The sequence below is a fragment of the Pinus tabuliformis genome, chromosome Q (assembly GCF_031772625.1).
Source record: "Pinus tabuliformis cultivar Carrire ecotype Pingquan chromosome Q, CPIR1, whole genome shotgun sequence".
In the NCBI taxonomy this organism is placed as follows: domain Eukaryota; kingdom Viridiplantae; phylum Streptophyta; class Pinopsida; order Pinales; family Pinaceae; genus Pinus; species Pinus tabuliformis.
Window position 1 is genome coordinate 891,543,224 of NC_142296.1, and position 22,130 is coordinate 891,565,353.

A 22,130-nucleotide genomic window follows, 5' to 3' on the forward strand; every position below is an offset into this window, starting at 1 on the left:
CAGGCCAAAACATTATCTTTACATTTTTGAAGAAAAGCATGGATCGTACCATATTCAAGATTGTTCTATTCATTCTTTCAGCTACACCATTCTGTTGGGGATTTTAAGGCACAGTTGCTTGATGTTTGATCCCATGTTGGCGAAGATAGATTTCAAATTCATTTGATGTATATTCTTTTCCATTATTAGTGCGAATAGACCCAATATGAGATTGTGCATCATTTTCAATCCATTTTTGAAAATTCTTGAATGTTTGAAAAGCATCAGATTTGTTCTTCAATAAATAAACCCAACACATTCTGGTGTAATCATCAATAAATGTCATGATATATTTACGCCGTAAGGCGTTTCCCTCTGGAATCCATCCCCATTTTTGCCTACGTGTCCTCCTTTGACGCCGTACGATTAGATGTTAGACGATTGCAAACACTGGAACCGTCGATCAAAAATGTCACTGAAGCGGTTCATTACGTCCAGGTAATGACTTGCCTCCCCTGGATCCCTCCACGCCGCTCTGGATCCCTCTGAATCATCCATGCAATATTCCTCTGAATCATCCATGCGTTGTATTGCAGAGGTTGGCAACAAACCCTTGCGTAGTGCCTTTGTTTGGAAAACCAGTAGGTCTAGATGCAGCCGCTGAACATACGACAATTGAATTAACACAGAGAAGCTAAAACGGTGGTGTCAATGGGATTCACTCACACAGAAAGGCGGCTTTATCAATTGATGTTTGCTGACCGTGACTATGATAAACTCGATGGAACTGGAGACAGGGCATCTCTTTCTCTCAAGGACAACGACAACGCCAAGCCTCTTGTGACTGTTGACAACTGTTTGGAGAGGGGGTATTCTGTGGTGACTGTTCAGTGTAAAGACAGACCTAAGCTTCTCTTTGATATTGTTTGCAGCTTGACAGATATGGAGTATGTTAAACCTGGTCTAAAGCAGATGCTTTCAAATAGAATTTGATAATAAACAACCGGCTCCTATTATCTTATGGTTTTCACATGCCGACCTGCAGCCTGATTTACATGGTTAATATGCCCGTGTGCGCGGTGGATTTGTGGCATATTCATACGAACAACTTTTTGGATGTTTTGATATTAGCAAAATCAGGTAATAAACTTCCGTTACAGGTTTCCTCCACTCAATGTTTTTTTTTTTCAGATCGAATGTGAGGTCACCTAACTAAGTGCAGAAAAATCCACTGTAGGTAGTATTTCTTGTTGCGTTTAAATACATTTTGGGAAAAATCAACATTTACTGCTGCTTTCACCAACCATTTTCTGTTCTTTGAAACACTCAACAATACGTTGAAGACACGAATTTGTCCGCCAGTTTTTGTTTAGATTGCAATGACTTGTTTATTTAAAAGAAGTACAGCAATGTTTGCTGCAACCCAAAATCCCAACTTCTAATGCATGTTGCAACCCAAGTAACATATTTATTTAACAGAAGTCCATCAATGTATGCTGCAACCCAAAACCCCAACTTGTAATGTCTGCTACAACCCAAAACTCCAACTTCTAAAGCTGTAGCTAGCGCATGAAGTCAAGCTATAGAATCCTTATAGAACAAATTTCTCGTTGATAGATAAACTGGTTTAAGGATAACCGTGTTCTATGACGCCATACACCTTTTTTTTTCAGATGAAAAAAGCGATATATTTATCAGTATAGAATTTACATATGATGCAAAATCTGCAGCACAAAGGTGCATATCAGAGTTTTAAATCCGAACAATTCAGCCAACATACTTCAAAATGAAGCTTTAAACCAGACCAGGATACATATAAATTTTGTGCTAATTCTGGTAATGTTTTGTTTGTTCTTAGATGTTCAACCAGCATATTCTAGCCTGTGTCGACATACATCTGTATATTTAGACCATCAAGTAAAGCAAGAAGAAAAGTAGAATATTCAAACCGCTATCAAAAAAGAGTATGTCCTGTTGAAGTTACACCGTGCAGGGTAGAGAACTTCTGTAGGTTCATTTTGTGGTTTTCAATGTCTGAGCTAAATAATAATTCTTTTCAGTACTGCTTGTTTTTATTTTTACGCCGTAAGGCGTTTCCCTCTGAAATGCACCCATTTTTGCCTACGTGTCCTCCTTTGATGCCGTACGATTAGATGTTATACGATTACAAACACTGGAATCGTCGATCAAAAATGTCACTGAGGCGGTCCAGGTAATGAAGAGCGCGGGGTGCCAATCACCATTCCAGAGGTAGGGTTTCTCCAGTGGTGTTCTCCAGGCGGGCGTTAGGACTTGCCTCCCCTGGATCCCTCAGGACTTGCCTCCCCTGGATCCCTCCATGCCGCTCTGGATCCCTCTGAATCATCCATGCAATATCCCTCTGAATCATCCATGCGTTGTATTGCAGAGGTTGGCAACAAACCCTTGCGTAGTGCCTTTGTTTGGAAAACCAGTAGGTCTAGATGCAGCCACTGAACATACGGCAATTGAATTAACACAGAGAAGCTAAAACGGTGGTGTCAATGGGATTCACTCACACAGAAAGGCGGCTTTATCAATTGATGTTTGCTGACCGTGACTATGATAAACTCGATGGAACTGGAGACAGGGCATCTCTTTCTCTCAAGGACAACGACAACGCCAAGCCTCTTGTGACTGTTGACAACTGTTTGGAGAGGGGGTATTCTGTGGTGACTGTTCAGTGTAAAGACAGACCTAAGCTTCTCTTTGATATTGTTTGCAGCTTGACAGATATGGAGTATGTTGTCTTTCATGCCACTATAGACTCTCAAGGCCCACAAACTTTTCAGGTGTAGCTCCAGCAACTACAAGGGACTTGATTTTTCATAGGATCTTTGTTTTTTTTCAAATGTTTATTTCCTAATTTGATTTTGTTAAACCAGGTATAGGTGGTTTCAGATCACATCCCTAATGGGATTAATATTGAATCTAAATTAGGTTAAAGAAGAGTTGGGGTATTTATTTCCATTCTTCTCTTTTGTGATACAGGAGTACTACATTAGGCATACTGATGGTTGCCCCGTGTATTCAGAAGTAGAGAAGCAGCGTGTGATTCAGTGTTTGGAGGTTGCCATTAGACGAAGAACATGAGAGGTATGAGTCCAAGGATCGAATCCATGGTGGAAATTTATTCAAAACCCTAAGACTTGGGATTCCCAATGCATTCAAATTTGATCCTTTTTAAATTTTAGTCAACTTAGTGTGAGTTTTGTTGATGATATTTTATGAATTCAAGGTATGCGACTGGAACTCTGCACCAACGACCGTGTTGGGCTTCTGTCGGAGGTGACTCGCATATTTAGAGAAAATGGGATGTCAGTTACAAAAGCAGAGGTGTCAACGCGGGGTGATAAGGTAGCTGATGTGTTCTATGTGACTGATACAGCTGGAAACCCCGTTGATGCCAAGACAGTAGAAGCTGTTCGCCAAGAAATTGGACTAACAATCTTTTATACAATCTTGCAAGTAAAAGACGACTGTATGCATACAAAATCTCCTCCAAGGGAACCTGCCATCCGATTCTCCCTTGGTGATCTCTTCAAATCAAAGTCAGAGCGTTTTCTCTACAGTCTTGGATTGATAAAATCCTATTCTTAGATGTTGTATTTTGGGCCTCTTGCAATGGAATTAAGTAATTGCCTTTGAAGGTTGTATGTTTCTCTAAAAACCATCCTCGTTCATCTGTTTTACACTGTGACAATTACCTTGCTAAAGACATAAATTGGGTACAACAATGCCAGGATCTAGAAAGCACAATACCACTGGGATTTGCCAAATATGGTTTTTTGATCATCGAACAGAAGACCAGCAATGGAGAACTATTCACCACACTGGCCGAACATGGCCCTGTCATTTGATGACCCAGGAATTGCGAAATTGACCTCATCATAGAGAAGTGTGCAAAATTGGTAGATCTGAAAGAAGACAGCACTAATTACAGTGGTGGTAGGAGAAAGGAACTAAATCCACCTAATCTAGAATTGCTTATACAAGTTGTACAAATTACAAGCTGATAAATAGTCTTTGTTCTACAAAATGACAACTCTTCAAACTACACAGGTAAAGACCATTGATGAATCACAGTGTTAACATAGATTCTAGTGCTTGACATAGATTCTTAGCACTTCTTGGCCTTGTAGGAAGTAAAATACTCCTTTTAGCCACTGGAGGTTTCCTTTGAAAAGTAGAAGTCACGATCCCAAGTCTATCTGCAAGAATTGGGCAGACTGAAGGAGAAGGCGTTGGATTCTGGACTTCTTGCTGAACATCTGAATTTGAAAGGTGTGTGATTTGGTAGGAGATTGGTACAGCACGAGGTGACAATTTGGGGCAATTGCTGGTATTTTTTGCTTTCCTTCATCGAATAGGAACTGCACCCCACCTTTCTGTTTAGAGATTCCTGGTCAGTGGTATGTTTTCGCTGGATCAGCTAATACAGTGCTTCCCCCTTCTTTCTTAAATCATTTGAATCCACTGGCACTTCTGATCACTTGCACTTCTTATACCGTTGTATTGATGATGTAAAATATGTAAATAATTGTATAGCAAATTCAATGGAGTTGGCCTCTAGATGATCATAGTTCATTGTTTGTGATCGACTTGACTGGGGGTTGGCCTCTGTATAGCTCTGTATCCTCTGTTTCTTTATCAGCCCATAATAATAAAAGTTTATTACAAATGTGTGTGGTGCTTGTTTGTGCTATTGTTCTTTGTATTATGTTTGGCACTTTTTATGAAGTAACCACGATGATGGTACTTCAAGTATTTCGTGGCAATGTTGATTTGCGCTGTCTGATTTATAAGATTTATGTTGTTATTTCACGGGAGGTTGCTATGCGTTGTATCATCTCCATGTGCAGCCGAGGATAGTTAACAACAAATCGTGAACTCCTATGGAAAATGAGCTTTCAAAGGATCTAAAGAAAGTGAATTCTCAAGGAATTTATGTCTTATTTTTAAAACTAGGGTTTTAAGTATATCACAATGCCCTTTAAATGTCCTCAAGTCAATGGTAATGGTTGTTAGAGAGCCGTTGACTTACAGGAACGAAGAATAATGAATTTCAAGAAAATGTTGTGTTCAAAGATATCTTTACAGTGTTGAAGTACAAGTAAGCATTGCCTGACATAAAATGGATAACTAAATAATTTTAATGATAAGACAATCGGTATGATTTATACATGGCTTAAAATTAAAAGTAACTCATCTAAAATAGGAAAACAATCAACGTTAATCATCTTAAATGCATTTGGATCTTCATCTCAGATACTTTGATTTGCAAAGCTTGGGGACCTATCTTAGATACTTTGACTTGCAAAGCTTGGGGACCTATCTTAGATACTTCGACAACGACAACGCCAAGCCTCTTGTGACTGTTGACAACTGTTTGGAGAGGGGGTATTCTGTGGTGACTGTTCAGTGTAAAGACAGACCTAAGCTTCTCTTTGATATTGTTTGCAGCTTGACAGATATGGAGTATGTTGTCTTTCATGCCACTATAGACTCTCAAGGCCCACAAACTTTTCAGGTATAGCTCCAGCAACTACAAGGGACTTGATTTTTCATAGGATCTTTGTTTTTTTTCAAATGTTTATTTCCTAATTTGATTTTGTTAAACTAGGTATAGGTGGTTTCAGATCACATCCCTAATGGGATTAATATTGAATCTAAATTAGGTTAAAGAAGAGTTGGGGTATTTATTTCCATTCTTCTCTTTTGTGATACAGGAGTACTACATCAGGCATACTGATGGTTGCCCCGTGTATTCAGAAGCAGAGAAGCAGCGTGTGATTCAGTGTTTCGAGGCTGCCATTAGACGAAGAACATCAGAGGTATGAGTCCAAGGATCGAATCCATGGTGGAAAATTATTCAAAACCCTAAGACTTGGGATTCCCGGTGCATTCAAATTTCATCCTTTTTAAATTTTAGTCAGCTTAGTGTGAGTTTTGTTGATGATATTTTATGAATTCAGGGTATGTGACTGGAACTCTGCACCAACGACCGTGTTGGGCTTCTGTCGGAGGTGACTCGCATATTTAGAGAAAATGGGATGTCAGTTACAAAAGCAGAGGTGTCAACGCGGGGTGATAAGGTAGCTGATGTGTTCTATGTGACTGATACAGCTGGAAACCTCGTTGATGCCAAGACAGTAGAAGTTGTTCGCCAAGAAATTGGACTAACAATCTTGCAAGTAAAAGACGACTGTATGCATACAAAATCTCCTCCAAGGGAACCTGGCATCCGATTCTCCCTTGGTGATCTCTTCAAATCAAAGTCAAAGCGTTTTCTCTACAGTCTTGGATTGATAAAATCCTATTCTTAGATGTTGTATTTTGGGCTAGTGTTGCACGAAGCGCCCCCCCCGGATCGAAGCTCCGAAGCGCGTCCCGTACGGAAGCGCCTAGGAAGCTTCCTCGGAAGCAGCGCTTCCGAATTCGGAAGCGGCGCTTCGGCATTTTAAGACGCTTCCTGGAATTTCCGAAGCGTCGGCCGGAAGCGCCGCTTCCATGCCTCCGAAGCGCGCTTCGTACGGCGCTTCGGGCCTCCGAAGCGCGGCGATTCGGAGCAGGAAGCGGCCGCTTCGCGCACGCTTCCGTACGCTTCGGCGAAAAGGGGTGCGCCCAAGGGAAAAAAAAACACTCTTTTTTTAATTTTTTTTTTAAGTTATGTTCACTCAACATTAAGGGGGTGGGTTAGGGTGAGGTTAGAGTGAGGTTAAGGTGAGGAATGAAAAGAATAAAGCCCCCATTCATTCCTCATTTTCTCACTTTGAGTTTATGAGAGTTGGAGAAGAGAAGAGAGGAGAGGAGAAGAGAAGAGAGGAAAGGAGAGGAGAAGAGAGGAGAGCTTGGAGGAGTGAAGAAGGAGGAGCTAGGAGAAGGAGGAGGAGCTTGGAGGACTTCATCTACAAGAGCTAAAGAGGTAAGTTCAAACCCCAAACTCCCTTGTTTTTTTGACAATTTTTTTGTATTTTTCTCCTCCCTCTCCTACTCTTTCCCATTGTTTCTACTTGCTCCTTTATTTACAGGTTTTCCACCACCTATATCCATATTCCAAGATGGTGTTCTTTTGGCTTCTATGTATCATTCCACTCTTGGTTTTAATGATGGCAAAGGTGAGGAATAGAAGGGAAGAAACAGAAGAGGACATTGGTGATGGTCCTAATAGGAGTGACCCAATGTATGATGAGGAGGAAGGGTTTGAAGAGGAAGGGGATGAACCTGAAGGGGACACTGAAACACAAGATGGGAAAGCTACATCAACACCCTTGTGGAACTATGTGACCAAACTTGATGGGGGAAAGGGTGGTGGATCTTACAAATTTGTGTGCCCTCATGGTTGTCATGGAGGAAAACCATATTGTGGTTCATATACCCGTCTGAGGAGGCATCTTTGTGGGGTGCTGGACAGTGATGAAAAAAAGGGTTCTGTGGGGGTACAAATTTGCCCAAACATTTCAACTGAAGAAAGAAGAAAATACATCCAAATAGAGATGGCTGCACAACAAAAAAACAAGAAACAAATAACTCATTCTGAATCAAGTGCAACCTCTAAATTTGGTAGTTGCTCATCTCCTCATGGTACTTCTGCAAGCTCTGGAGGTAGAAGAACAATAGGGGATTTCCTTAATGTTGCTGGGAGGGATGATGTGGATGGAAAGATAGTCCGTTTTCTTTGTGCTTGCGGTGTACCATTCAATGTGCTTTGCTCTCCCTATTGGCATGAAATGGTAAAGGCCATCAATGAAGCCCCAAAAGGATACAAGGCCCCCAACTATGAGAAAGCTAGAACAATGTTATTAGAAAGAGAAAAAGCTAAGGTTCAAAGAGCTTTGACACGTTTTACAAATGAGTGGGTAGATTCTGGGGTATCCATTGTATCAGATGGGTGGACAAATATTAGAAACCAACATTTGATAAATGTTCTTGGTGTTTCTTCTAGTGGTGCAGTATTTATTGCATGTCATGACTCCTCCTCCATCACTGCATCTGCACAAAACATTGCAGATCTCCTATTGAAATCAATCAAAGATGTTGGTCCGAATAATGTGGTTCAAGTGATCACAGATAATGCAGCAAATTGTAAGGCAGCAGGAAAAATTATTGAGCGTACTCATCCACACATCTTTTGGTCTGGGTGCCTGGTTCACACATTGAACCTTTTGATGCATGATATTGTGAAACACAAAGAATGTGGGTGGATTGCTGAGGTTTACAGGAGAGGGAAGCAGCTCATTAAATTCATCACAGGGCATACAACGGTAAACTACTTCTATGGCACTTACTCCAAGTTGCAATTGCTTAAAATTGCAAAGACAAGATTTTCTAGTTATTACCTCACCTTTAGGCGGCTAGTGAAGGTGAGACAAGCTTTAACTAATCTGGTGTGTGCTGAAACATGGGATGAAATTAACACTGACATAGATGGTGCTAATGCAGTCAAGGACACTATTCTTGACAGTTACTTTTGGGGACAGGTTAAATATGTTTTGCAATTCACCAAACCAATTTATTACATGATCAAGTTTGCAGATTCAGATCGACCAGTAATTGGGGAGGTGTATGAGCAAATGGATAGCATGTTGGGGCAGATTAAAGACATTGTTGAGCCTAGAGATATCACCTTGTACAATTATATTCGTGTAGAGGTGGAAAACCGATGGGAAATGCTAAATGTTCCATTGCATGCATTAGCATATGTTTTGACACCTAAATACTATCATCCATCATGGCTTTCAACACCAGCACCTGGGGGGGGGAGTAGGAGAAAACCACACCAAGATCAAGAGGTTCACAAAAAATATATGGCTGCATTGAGTAAATTAATCCCTGATGAGGAGGAGGCTGCATTGGTACGGAGACAGGTGAGCAACTATACACTCAACACTGGTCCATTTGGGAGCATGCATGCAATTAAAGATCGAGAGACTTTTTCTGCTCTTGAGTGGTGGAACATGCATGGAGGGGGTACTCCACTTCTACAGAGTTTGGCATTGCGGGTGCTATCACAGGTGGTAAACACTTCTTCTGCAGAGAGGTGTTGGAGCTCTTATTCTTTCATCCACAGTGTTAAAAGGAACAGGTTGAATTTAGACCGGGCAAAGAGCTTGGTTTATGTTCATTACAACTTGCGATTGTTGTCCCATTACTGTGAAGATGCAAAGTCTAATAAAGACTTGTTGATTTCGGACAAGAATCCAGAGGAGCCCAATTTGGAGGATGGAGTGTTGCGACTAGAGCAATTAGAGGATGCTCTTATCCAGGTATGTCCATTGTGGTATGAATTTTCCAATTTCCCCTTATAAAGCATTTCTCTAATTCATGTTTTTAATTTTTTTGTTAACTAGTGTTTTTTTTTTTGCATGAATTTTTTGAGCGATTCTAGGATGATGATGACCGTGTTGATATGCCACCACCCCCACCCCCATCTGGTCCCTTGGTTCCTAGGTTCCATGGTTCAACACCAACAGCAGGGGGTTCTTCTTCATCAGTTTCAGTGCCACGACTTCCACAGGCACCATCTTCTTCATTGCCACCACGTGGAGGCCCGCCACCACGTTCTATTCGTGGTGGAAGGAGGAGAGATTAGTAGATATATTCACAATCTACTACTTTTTGTCATAGATTACTCATTAGACTTGTAGACTTGTGAATTTGAATTTTGAACCTTTTTGGCTTGGCGGTGACCAAGTGACATATTTTGTAAACATTATTATTTGAATTTTGGACATGACAAATGTTGACAGTTGCTCACTTGCTAGATAAATCATAATATGCTCTATGTTTTATGTTTTATAATATGCTTAAATGTTTTATGTTTTATAATATGCTTAAAAATTTGATGTATGTTTGTAATAGCTAGAATATAGATGATTGTTGTACATACTAGTAACTACAATGGAATCATGGATGCCATATCTATCTTGATTTATGCAAAAATATGCATGTTTTCATGTCTTCTACAATTAATTTGGTATTTGGGATGTTTGTTTTGAGTATAAATGCAAAAAAATATAAAAAATATATATATATAGCAGACGCTTCCGCGGACGCTTCGCTTCCTAGATTTTTGGAAAATGACGCTTCGGCGTCCCCGCTTCCAAAAAACGCTTCCGCTTCGCTCCCGCTTCGTGCAACATTGTTTTGGGCCTCTTGCAATGGAATTAAGTAATTGCCTTTGAAGGTTGTATGTATGGACGATGGTTCTCTAAAAACCATCGTCGTTCATCTGTTTTCCACTGTGACAATTACCTTGCTAAAGACAGAAATTGGGTACAGCAATGCTAGGATCTGGAAAGCACAATACCACTGGGATTTGCCAAATATGATTTGTTGATCATCGAACAGAAGACCAGCAATGGAGAACTATTCACCACACTGGCCGAACATGGCCCTGTCATTTGATGACCCAGGAATTGCGAAATTGACCTCATCATAGAGAAGTGTGCAAAATTGGTAGATCTCAAAGAAGACAGCACTAATTACAGTGGTGGTAGGAGAAAGGAACTAAATCCACCTAATCTAGAATTGCCTATACAAGTTGTACAAATTACAAGCTGATAAATAGTCTTTGTTCTACAAAATGACAACTCTTCAAACTACACAGGTAAAGACCATTGATGAATCACAGTGTTAACATAGATTCTAGTGCTTGACATAGATTCTTAGCACTTCTTGGCCTTGTAGGAAGTAAAATACTCCTTTTAGCCACTGGAGGTTTCCTTTGAAAAGTAGAAGGCACGATCCCAAGTCTATCTGCAAGAATTGGGCATATTGATGGAGAAGGCGTTGGATTCTGGACTTCTTGCTGAACATCTGAATTTGAAAGGAGTGTGATTTGGTAGGAGATTGGTACAGCACAAGGTGACAATTTGGAGAAATTTCTGGTATTTTTTGCTTTCCTTCATCGAATAGGAACTGCACCCCACCTTTCTGTTTAGAGATTCCTGGTCAGTGGTATGTTTTCGCTGGATCAGCTAATACAGTGCTTCCCCCTTCTTTCTTAAATCATTTGAATCCACTGGCACTTCTGATCACTTGCACTTCTTATACCGTTGTATTGATGATGTAAAATATGTAAATAATTGTACAACAAATTCAATGGAGTTGGCCTTTGGATGATCATAGTTCATTGTTTGTGATCGACTTGACTGGGGGTTGGCCTCTGTATAGCTCTGTATCCTCTGTTTCTTTATCAGCCCATAATAATAAAAGTTTATTACAAATGTGTGTGGTGCTTGTTTGTGCTATTTTTCTTTGTATTATGTTTGGCACTTTTTATGAAGTAACCGCGATGATGATACTTCAGGTATTTCGTGGCAATGTTGATTTGCTCTGTCTGATTTATAAGATTTCTGTTGTTATTTCACGGGAGGTTGCTATGCGCTGTATCATCTCCAAGTGCAGCCGAGGATAGTTAACAATAAATTGTGAACTCCTATGGTAAATGAGCTTTCAAAGGATCTAAAGAAAGTGAATTCTCAAGGAATTTATGTCTTATTAGAAAGTGAATTCTCAAGGAATTTATGTCTTATTTTTAAAACTAGGGTTTTAAGTATATCACAATGTTCTTTAAATGTACTCAAGTCAATGGTAATGGTTGTTAGAGAGCCGTGGACTTACAGGAACGAAGAATAATGAATTTCAAGAAAATGTTGTGTTCAAAGATATCTTTACAGTGTTGAAGTACAAGTAAGCATTGCCTGACATAAAATGGATAACTAAATAATTTTAATGATAAGACAATCGGTATGATTTATATATGGCTTAAAATTAAAAGTAACTCATCTAAAATAGGAAAAACAATCAACGTTAATCATCTTAAATGCATTTGGATCTTCATCTCAGATACTTTGATTTGCAATGCTTGGGGACCTATCTTAGATACTTTGACTTGCAAAGCTTGGGGACCTATCTTAGATACTTCGACTTGCATAACTTGGGGATCTTGGACGAATCTAACCAATTAGTAATTTGACCTTCCATTGTGAATCAACAATATCCATAAAAGGTCAAATTGTATGATGAAATTGATGTTTCAAAGCTCATTTGTCAACACAACTATCTGAAACTTTTTAGAGGTGAAATTGTCTTATGTACACTCTACCATGATTGCAATTTTTTAAATCCAAAACATAGTTCAAAGTTTCGTAAACTTGTCTTTTTTTAATGACTCTGCAAAAATATTAATGATGTGATCACTTATCTTGCAATAAATAAGATTCACAATATCTTTATTTTGTCAAATAATGGGCATGAAGCCTCCACATACACTATTTTACTATGAACAAGAAGATTCACAATATCTTTATTTTGTCAAATAATGGGCATGAAGACTCCACATACACTATTTTACTATGAACAAGAAGATTTTGTATTGCATAACACATTGGAATCTATTGCTCAAACGAGAAGCTAACCTCATCCATTATGTGGATTCATTGATTTTGTCAACATTAAATGCACCCTTATATTCAATTTTAGTGGTCAATAGTTCTGCCTGCTTCTTACAAGACCAAAGTAACTGACTAGTTTCATATTCTCAATGCAGTACTTCATACTGTGCTAATATGTATCTTTCATAAACAATCCTTTTTGTGGCCTCTAAGCAGCTCTCTTTCATATCCTACATGGATTTGTAGACCACACTAACATCAAATAATATATCAAATCTGCTATGAATCAAGTAAATGAGGCTCCAGTAGTCTTCTTGTAGAGAGTACCATTAATTTTCAAAGGCACACTCAATCAATTTTCAAAGGCACACTCAGTCAATGTCTCTCTTGATTTATATGGTGCCAAAAATGGTTTATATTATTCCATCCTAAAAATGTTTAATGAATGGCGATTTATATTTAGGTAAATAAATATATTGTTATCCATTTGCAAAACTTGGCTTCCATAAGGAAAAATACAACACACTCAGGTTTGTAATTCTAAATATCTCTATTTATTGTTTTTTCAAACCCAAAATTAGGTTGACACTACTTCAATTTATGATTAAGTCACCAACATGTAAGTATTATCGCTTGCACATTTATGATTAAGTCACCAACATGTAAGTATCATCATTTGCAAAATATAAACACTACAATCAAATTCATGATGCTTGAAACCAAAACTAATAATCAATTAATCTTCTTATACCACACTATGGAGGCTTGCTTCAAAGTGTAAAAGGATTTCTTTAGTAGGATGTATGTTATAACTCTTATACAGAATGAATAATGTGTGAAAGAATAAGTAGACAAGAGTTCATATTTGCAATAGGTGCAAAGATTTCAATGTAGTCAATATGAATATGATCTTGTTGAGAGAAGATTTTTGTCACAAGTAAATTTATGTTTCTCAATAACATTTGTAGATGGTAAATTTAGTCTTGTAGACCATTAGACATTTCATCACATTCTTTCTTTATGCAGATGGTAAATTTAGTCTTGTAGACCATTAGACATTTCATCACATTCTTTCTTTATGCCTGGGGAACTAAGTCAACTTTTATTTTTCATCAAAGGAATTGCACTCTTTAGTCATATCATTCTCCCATTTAGATTAAACTTGTGCATCTGAATGTCTATTGAGATCAATTCCTTTAGGATACATGCCATGAAAGCAACACTAACACACTATTTCTATCAAGTCTTTCTTGAGTCATTTATCGTACCTACATTAACATCGACAACTTCAATGTCTTAGTCAACCATTGGAGAAGACAAATGTCCCTTATAGATGGAATTTTTGTATTAGATTCACCATGAGAATTCATAGTCAAATGATTAGATAAGCCATTGCTTGTAGTCAATTATATTGGAAAAGATCCACTCGAAGTGAAATCCGTTACACTAGTTGATTGCCTAGTGGAAAAGCTAGTCAATGCATTAGTTAAGGTTGTATAATAATATGCTGATATAGAATTTGTCCTAATCTCAAATGCATCATTGCTTAATAATCCATATGGGGACTTTAGTTTGGCAATCCTTGGAAGTCTACTTGTTAAAAGACAACATCCCACCTGCAAATAACTTTTCATTTTATTAGAATGAACAATTTGTAGGCATTTTCCAATTTGTAGCAATTTGTAACCTTCATGGCCAACCTTCAAGCAACAAAATTTGTTACAATTAGATGATTTATCAAATAAAGAACAGAGCTTCATACATGTATGATTTTTCTTTTTGCAATCATGACTCCCATCATGACCTGCCAAGTTTCGGCATTCCTCCAATTCATTTCCTTGGTGTGATTCAAGAGAGCAATATGTGCACCTTTCATCACAACAATGGTTACCCATACAAGAGTGATCAGAGGAATGGCCCTTCTATAGAACACACTACCAAAAACATACAGAACATTTACAAACACATACAGAGAGTCCCTGTTTCAGTTCTGCAAGTGATACAATTGCCTCCAGTTGCAACTTGTGTACATCAGCATTCCCAGAAAATTCTGCAGTGTTGCAGTGAAGCCACTTTTCAACACGATACGCCGTCTATCAGACAATGCCACTAAGAAATCGAGAAATTTAGAGTGCCAAAAATCACCATTTTTGCCTCTCCTTTCCAAGACACATTCTAGTTTCGATCTGAGACAATACAAAATTTTGCCATTTGACATAGATTCATCCAGAGCTGCAAGCTTCAAGCCAGTGTCATGCAAATCTAGAAGGAGATCCCCAATTACCATTGGAGCGTCACTTACCTCTTCCTCTGAGTCAAATTTGGCAGCCTTCAAACACTGAATCATGATTAGATAAGCCATTGCTTGTAGTCAATCATGCATGGATTCATTTGACTATGAATTGGCTCTGGATAATACAAATGTATTGCCTGCATTCCAAATTGTGGTCAAGGAGATTTACACTAATGTGAGCAAGAAAATGCTGAATTCAGATTCCTATAAGTCTCAATTGTCTCTCAACAGAGTTAATATTATGGATGTATATGGAGATGGGGATGGAGTGGAACCACCCAAGACAAAGAATTCTTGCTGCTGAGGATTCAGAGAAAAAGCTCCTTTGTTTCTGGGCCTTCTTCAAACAATTGTCTGTGTCCTTAATTGGAAGAACAAATATGCAGCATAAGCTATCAGCATGATGATGCTACTGACTCTAGACAGTTGTAATGTTGATACAGCTTCTTCACTATATGCCATAGATTGTTGAAGGGCCAAGGGTGCATGAGACACAGTGAAGCCATCATGAGAAGACTGGAGTCGATTCCAGAAATAACCTACGTCATGTAGCAATAAAACACCCATGGTTAGGCCCTAATGAATGAATATCATGAGCAGGTCGGACTTGTTTTGGTGGCCTAGGTTGTTAAAGAAAAACTAAAAATATATCACATGCCTTGTCAAACCGTTGTTCTTTTTTCATGTTGGCAATTCCTCCACAAAAGAGAGATGTGCCAAGCACAAAAAGTAAGTTGGAAAGCACAGAGCCTAGTAGAGAATACTTGACCACATTGGTCTTGCCATGGTAAAGTGCGAACACTGCAATGAGCATCTCTGTTGCATTTCCACATGTGGCGTTGAGCAGCCCGCCAACTATAGGAGAATTAATTAACAATATATTTGCATCAGTTACTTTGAAATGTCAAACACTTTCTCATATATATCAATTAGCTGATATCTTGTATCCACAAATATGAGTACATAGTCCATATACATATAAGAATCTCACTTGTTGGTCCAGTGTAGAATGCAATTTGTCTGCAGCAATTTACAACAAAACATCAGATTGTAAAACCAACAAACATAATATTTTATGAAGTCACTGCACTGCAGTGACCATTCCAAGTGTATAAACAATTGTAGTACAAGGTATAGATTACACATAACCTATATACATATACCATGCAATTTTTCACTTACTCGGTGACAAAGGCTATACGTTCAGCAAGAGGTGCAAGGCCAAGCAAACTTATGATGAACACCCAAACCTGCAAACAAAAGAATGTGGAAAATGATGCCAGAAAAACTTACAGAAAATGTCAGAAATGATAAAATTTCAAGTAGCATGAACCCTCCGTCCTTTCTATTGATAAACTTACAGAAATGATGCTAATTTCAATAAAGAGCTTGAAAGACAACTTGTTATTGTTAGATTGCTTACAATAGATGGGCTGGAGCTTCCATTTCTAGTTGCTCTGTTTCTTCCACTCAAAGAGGATGAGTTCATTTCCATCACGTATTCCTCCAACATGGCTATCTGCAGCTTTCGCATCCATATTCAAATTAATGTTGTTCATAGGCTTCAGACATTGATACCTATTTCCAACATCTGCACTTAAGGTCCACAGAACAGACTGCTCTGCCTTGTCATGATTATAATCTGCCAAGTATATCTGTTCAACAACATTCAACAAAAACTATGGATTAGGGGACCACCGTTGTAAACAACTCTGTTGCAACCCATAATGCCCAAGACCCTGGCATTCCGAAACCCTGAGTTAAGGTGGTTTATAGCATTGCAGTGAATAAGACTTCTCTACATATCCAGAGGAGAGGCTATATTAAACAATGAAACTAAAAGGAAAAGGGAAATAGAAAGTTTTACCTGGTCCCATTCTTTATCCCCGTGTTTCAGAGCATGTCTGGCATTCCGAAACCCTGAGTTAAGGTGGTTTATAGCATTTCAGTGAATAAGACTTCTCTACATATCCAGAGGAGAGGCTATATTAAACAATGAAACTAAAAGGAAAAGGGAAATAGAAAGTTTTACCTGGTCCCATTGTTTATCCCCGTGTTTCAAAGCATGTCTGGTGGCCTTGTATATCGATATGGATACCTAGTTGTTGTTCACGTGAATTCATTTGTTTAACTTCACCTTCAACTAGGCAATCTTTAAGGTGTCTAAACAAGTTCAATGGATATTTATGACTACTTTTATTCTATTTCATAGCCACTTTAACCCCTGAATAGGGTTTTCGGCATGGCTTCCTCAATTCAAACTCATTATCATCGACCCTTGCTTTCAAAAAAGCCCATTCACATTTCAATATTCTTCCACACACTATGCCTTACGGCGTTTCCTTTGCAACATTAGGTGCAAATGCTAGTTATTTCCATTTGCAGAAGGAACATGCATTGGACCACATAAATCTGAATGAATGAGTTCAAGCTTCCTATGTGCTCTTGAATGTGAATCATGAAAAGCCTATTTGCTATGCTTTCCTAGAATGCAAGCATCACATTGCTTATGTTTCCTAGGAATTGTAGGCAAACCAGCAACACCATTTTTCTTCAATAAGCGGAGACTGCCATAGTTTAAATGTCCAAATCTAGCATGCCATAATAAACTTGATGGAAGTGTACCTTCTTCATGATGAGAAATATATGAGAAATGTTGTGCATGAGCAGAGGTTCCTTGCAGTTTGAGAAGCCTTTCTTCTTCTATTCCTCTCATGACAAGTGAGTGGTCAGATGCTTTTATTACCTCAAGCTTGCCATCAAACATATGAATGGAGTGACCTTGCTGGCGGATGTGGACCAAGGACAACAAGTTTCTCTTGAGCTGTGGGAGATATAGAACATGATCCAGAAGAAAGTTTGGAAGACCAGGCAGTTTAAGCCTGATTGTGCCAAGCCTTGATGGCTTGATTTTTGACTGATCTGCAAAGTATACTGCTCCATCAACATTGTCAGTGAAATCTTCAAAAAAATCTTTTCTATGAGTCATATGACAGGTTGCTCCTGAATCAAGCAACCAATCATTTTTCAAAGAAGCAAGTGAAGCATTAAACAAATCTTCATTTACTCCAATGTTACATTGTGCCTCAATATAGTGAGCGGATTCAGGTGCTTTACCTTTGTCTGTATCATCAGTTTTACCTTTCTGCTGGTTTCTTTTCTGCTCAATTTTGTCCCATGGTAGCTTGCATGTAGAAGCATCATGTGATCCATTTCGTTTGCAGCGAATGCAATGTAAGTCTGCCTTTTCTCCTTGAGAATGTCTGCCCCCCCTGCCTCTGAAGTATCTTCCTCTTCCTCTTCTTCCACCTCTTCCTCTTGTAGAATCTTGAGCAGGATGCTTTTCTTTATGAGCAAGGCACACAGTCTCTTCAGAAGATTCAGGAGCTGTCTTCTTTCCAAAGGCTTTCTCTCTTTCAGCAAACTTTTTCACAAGAGAGTCAAAGGTTATATCTTTAAGATTTCCATTTGCTTGTAAAGACTCAAGATAATTAGAGTAGGTAGGATAGAGTGCCTTGAGAAAAGCAATAAGAGGGATATCCAACTCAACCTTAGTGGATTTAATATCATGCATTATAGACTTTTCTTTAGATGCAAGAGCAAGAGGATCATTATTTTTTAGTTCAAGAGTGAAGAGTTTAATCATGAGCTGAACAACTTCAAGTGCAGAATGTGAGTCATAGAGTTCTTTCAGCTTTTGTAAAGCTTCAAAGGTAGTTGAATATGATGAAATATGGCGACTCACCTCTTCATTTACAGATGCTGCGATTAATGCATAGGATTTGTTGTTCTTGTTTTCCCAAATGACGAGCTCTTTGTCTGATGTAGGATGCACTGGGTCATTGTCTCCTTCTCCGACACACACTCCCTTCCACAACTCATTGAAGATGAGGGTGTGTTTTATCATCCAGGACCATTCAGGATAGTTCTCCTTGCCAGTGAGAACTATTCCTACCATAGAGATGATTGAATGCATTCTGTAAAAAATACTTCTGCTGATATACAGTGAAATTGTACTCAAAAGGGCAAAAAAAATTTCAAACACTTTTATGTACTGTTTCTTCAAATCCCTCCAAGGATCCTCATATAATATATCCACCATATTCCATATCTACAAACTATTCAAACAACGTCCAAAAACCATTCAAAACTTATTCAAACAACGTCCAAAACACATTCAAAAAATTTATTCAAACAAGATGGTCATATATATATATATATATATGTTGGTCAATCTTCAGGCGTCCAAAACTCAAATGCTGGTCAATGTAACCACAACGCACATATATATACAACTTTAGCGCACATATAAACCACGCATTAATTCAACACTGCTTTAATATAAGCCACAACAACAGGTATTAATTCAGCACCGCTATCTCAAATAAAAAGAACACCGCATACAGCTATTCAGGTCTTTGTCAGCACCATTATCTCAAAAAAGAGGAGCACCACACGATAGCCTCGTTCTGAAACACCGCTATCTCAAATAAAAAAAGAACAACGCATACAACATTCAGGTCTTTGTCAGCACCATTATCTCAAAAAAGAGGAGCACTGGAGCAGATCAGGAGTTACAAAGACATAAAGGGTAAACAGGGAGCTGGCTCTGATACCATGTCAGGCCAGGAGTAACTCCAGTTTGGCAGAAAACTCAGAAAAACTAATTCGATTTATTACATTAGGTAGCTATTGTTATATACAAGAATGTGACTACTCAGTTCATCTTCTGATGACTGTTCACATTCCAGGTTCACCCAACCGCAGAGGATTAGGTGTCAACAACATAGAATATGAAGAGGAGGAAGAAAAGGATCAAGAAACATCGAAAGAAGAAGATATACGCCAGGACTCCACCCCAGAGAAAGAAGAAATGAATCAGACCATATCTTGTAAAGCATTGGCAAGAATTACCACTCCTCAAACTCTCAAGATAGAAGGACATATCAAGAAGAAAAAGCTGCAAGAAGTGAAAGATCACATCAAGAAAGAAGAAATGAATCCAACCATATCTTGTAATTCATTGTTCGAAATTGCCACTCCTCAAACTATCAAGATAAAAGGACGTATCAAGAAGAAAAATGTTCAAGAAGTGAAAGATCACATCGAGCATCAAGAAATGAATCCGACCATATCTTGTAAAGTGGAAGAAATTACCACTCCTCAAACTCTAGAGATAGAAGGACATATCAAGAAGAAAAAGGTTCAAGCAGTGAAAGATCACATCGAACATCAACAACAAGTTCTCCAACTTTTAAAGGATAACGCCACTTTCGTGCAAAATCAAACGAAACAACAGGTGGATCAACATCGTAGTGAAAAATGTTTTGATGTAGGTGATTGGGTGTTTTTACTGCTACATCTTAAGCAAGCTATTTATGAGAAGGAAATGTTGGCAATACTACATGCACTAAAAAAATGGCGACCTTACCGAATGGGAAGACTCTTCAAGGATGAGGATGTGGAAGCATTGTTTTGTGCTATTTATATTATCCAACCAGATTGGATAAACGAAGCAAGGGATGAATGGAATAAGTACGAAGAAGTATGGCCACTTATTCAAAAGTTGCAAAAGATCCCAATTCAAACAATATTGCCAAAAAATGAAGAGGAAGGAAAAATCATATTGGAACCTGGAGCAGTCACATAAACAAGAACCCGACAGCTACAAAATCGATCAATTTCAGAGTATCTCATTAAGTGGAAGAACTTACCCGCTGAATATTCCACATGGGAGGACAATAATTTTATAGAGAAGCATAAAGAACTACTCAAGCGTTGAGGACAACGCTTTTTGAAGGAGAGGGGCATGTTAGGCCCCTATACTACTAGTGTAACCCCTTATTGTTATTAGTATAACCCAGTTATTATATTGATGTACCCATGTAGTGCCCATATTGTTACTATTGTGCCCCATAGAAGCCCACTATTGTTATTGTTGTGCCCTTACATTATTATTGTTATGTCGGCTCTGATTATGTTATGACCCCTTAGACTCCTATATATAGAAAGGAGGTCTTTTCATTTGTATCATCCAAGAATTGTTCATTTATGTAATGTAAAGGAGGTTGCCCCCTCGAAGAGGCTGAATTTTAAGGCGTTGATCTATCTTTTATATCTTTTTCTTGAGCTGGTTTCATAACATCGCATATGGGCATTTGTTGGGAAGCCATATGGGTCATTCCTGGTCTTTTTCTTGTTTCTATCTCGGATGCACTCGATTTGTTTATCTTCTGAATATTTGTGGTTTAGGCCCTGAGCCTTCAAGGTTACGATATGTGTGTGGTTCGGTTTATACTTATACCCTCAGCCATTCAGGGCAAAGTCGAATTCATGTTTCTTGGCTCTTGAACTATTTTTATTTCTATTTTCTAGTCTGCAATAAGAGAAAGAATCATTTTATGTATCGGTTTTTGGCCCTCACATGTGGTTACTTTGGTAGGTTCCCTGGTCCAGTGCGACCCCTAGAAGCATATTGCTCCTAGGTATAGGATATCCTCAGGTCAACTAACAGGGTTTAAGACAGTTGACCCCAGTGCTTTCAATCACTCTTGAACCATGGCATGTGCTACCTCTGGGAAGGGCAAGACCACTGGGGGTTCTCGCAGTCGTGGTAAGCAACCTAAAGACTCCTCTAAGTTTTGTAAGCCCAACGCTTCAACAAGTAAGACCCGTGGTCATAAGTCAACCCCTCGCATAATTAATAAAGTTGTCACTGCCTATCATGAGGGCAGCTCTACCCAGGTCCACCAGCTTATAGCAGAGTGGGAAGATGAGCTTAACCGGAAAGTTGGTATACTGGATATTGATTTGGATGATTGACAGACTCTCGTGCCTGACCCAGGACACTCTCAGGGAAGATATTCTCAATATAAACAGACTTTTCATTTGTATTGGATGATGAAGAACCTCTTGGTTAAAGCTTTGGAGCATATCCCTTTTGGCTCGCCTTTGTCTTCTCAGAAGTTCCCGGATTACAGTAAGGATTTCCAATAGATTCAATTTCAAATCCAAATGCAAAATGGCTACCTTAGTCGCATCAAACAACATATTATGTGCATTCTGCAAACTGAGCTTCGAGGTTCAAATGTGAAGGATCCTACCCTTGTTGATTCGGTTGATGATGAGTAGTTTGATGTTTTACCCCTTGTTTTGGATTTTCTTGTATGCAACAAATTCACACTTTTCAGCATGTTTACAGTTATCTATAATCTAGAAAGTATAAGGACACTTAGACTTATTTAGCTTGGCTTGACAGACTTATAATATTTTTCCTTTAGATGGCTTATCATGTCGTTAGGTGGCCAACAAACATAGTTTCCCTCTGAGGCAGGTTGAGGCCACCTAACCAGTTAGATGTTGGTTGTAACTTGCCCTTTTTTGACAAATAATGAATAGAAAGGTCCTACCTAACTTACAAAAAAAAATTGTTTCCATTTCTT

The 22,130-nt window shown here is 38.6% G+C and overlaps 3 protein-coding genes, 1 long non-coding RNA gene and 2 pseudogenes across 5 annotated transcripts; 5 read left to right on the forward strand and 1 right to left on the reverse strand.

Moving 5' to 3' along the window:
* Positions 1 to 538: 538 nt before the first annotated feature.
* LOC149222334 (ACT domain-containing protein ACR3 pseudogene) lies at positions 539 to 2,795 on the forward strand (annotated as a pseudogene). Its single transcript, XR_016249423.1, has 2 exons — positions 539 to 1,119; positions 2,723 to 2,795. The product of XR_016249423.1 is annotated as an ACT domain-containing protein ACR3 pseudogene (transcript).
* On the forward strand, positions 2,502 to 3,597 carry LOC149222335 (ACT domain-containing protein ACR4 pseudogene; annotated as a pseudogene).
* Positions 3,598 to 3,792: 195 nt separating this feature from the next.
* LOC149222336 (uncharacterized) lies at positions 3,793 to 4,558 on the forward strand. Its single transcript, XR_016249424.1, has 2 exons — positions 3,793 to 4,059; positions 4,140 to 4,558. It is a non-coding gene; the product is annotated as an uncharacterized LOC149222336 (long non-coding RNA).
* A 611-nt stretch (positions 4,559 to 5,169) lies between these two features.
* LOC149222337 (ACT domain-containing protein ACR4-like) lies at positions 5,170 to 6,197 on the forward strand. Its single transcript, XM_089385380.1, has 3 exons — positions 5,170 to 5,527; positions 5,727 to 5,831; positions 5,973 to 6,197. Exons 1-3 carry the CDS (start codon positions 5,243 to 5,245, stop codon positions 5,979 to 5,981), a joined length of 399 nt encoding a protein of 132 aa, XP_089241506.1. The 5' UTR covers positions 5,170 to 5,242; the 3' UTR covers positions 5,982 to 6,197.
* Positions 6,198 to 8,474: 2,277 nt separating this feature from the next.
* On the forward strand, positions 8,475 to 9,831 carry LOC149222338 (uncharacterized). Its single transcript, XM_089383080.1, has 2 exons — positions 8,475 to 9,263; positions 9,386 to 9,831. Exons 1-2 carry the CDS (start codon positions 8,517 to 8,519, stop codon positions 9,587 to 9,589), a joined length of 951 nt encoding a protein of 316 aa, XP_089239206.1. The 5' UTR covers positions 8,475 to 8,516; the 3' UTR covers positions 9,590 to 9,831.
* Positions 9,832 to 14,154: 4,323 nt separating this feature from the next.
* LOC149222339 (vacuolar cation/proton exchanger 1-like) lies at positions 14,155 to 16,867 on the reverse strand. Its single transcript, XM_089383081.1, has 5 exons — positions 16,556 to 16,867; positions 16,112 to 16,343; positions 15,871 to 15,938; positions 15,680 to 15,708; positions 14,155 to 15,543 (listed from the first exon to the last, which is right to left on the reverse strand). Exons 2-5 carry the CDS (start codon positions 16,220 to 16,222, stop codon positions 15,317 to 15,319), a joined length of 435 nt encoding a protein of 144 aa, XP_089239207.1. The 5' UTR covers positions 16,223 to 16,343; positions 16,556 to 16,867; the 3' UTR covers positions 14,155 to 15,316.
* Positions 16,868 to 22,130: the final 5,263 nt, after the last annotated feature.

What these genes read in the sequence shown, in the direction of transcription:
- LOC149222339 (XM_089383081.1), bottom strand. Translation starts at nt 16,222, where the DNA reads ATGCGAAAGCTGCAGATAGCCATGTTGGAGGAATACGTGATGGAAATG. An exon ending in GAAGCTCCAGCCCATCTATT is followed by an intron (nt 15,939 to 16,111) that starts GTAAGCAATCTA and finishes TTTTGTTTGCAG; the next exon opens with GTTTGGGTGTTCATCATAAG. An exon ending in ATTCTACACTGGACCAACAA is followed by an intron (nt 15,544 to 15,679) that starts GTGAGATTCTTA and finishes ATTCTCCTATAG; the next exon opens with TTGGCGGGCTGCTCAACGCC.
- LOC149222338 (XM_089383080.1), top strand. Translation starts at nt 8,517, where the DNA reads ATGATCAAGTTTGCAGATTCAGATCGACCAGTAATTGGGGAGGTGTAT. An exon ending in TAGAGGATGCTCTTATCCAG is followed by an intron (nt 9,264 to 9,385) that starts GTATGTCCATTG and finishes GAGCGATTCTAG; the next exon opens with GATGATGATGACCGTGTTGA.
- LOC149222337 (XM_089385380.1), top strand. Translation starts at nt 5,243, where the DNA reads ATGCATTTGGATCTTCATCTCAGATACTTTGATTTGCAAAGCTTGGGG. An exon ending in AAGGCCCACAAACTTTTCAG is followed by an intron (nt 5,528 to 5,726) that starts GTATAGCTCCAG and finishes TTTGTGATACAG; the next exon opens with GAGTACTACATCAGGCATAC.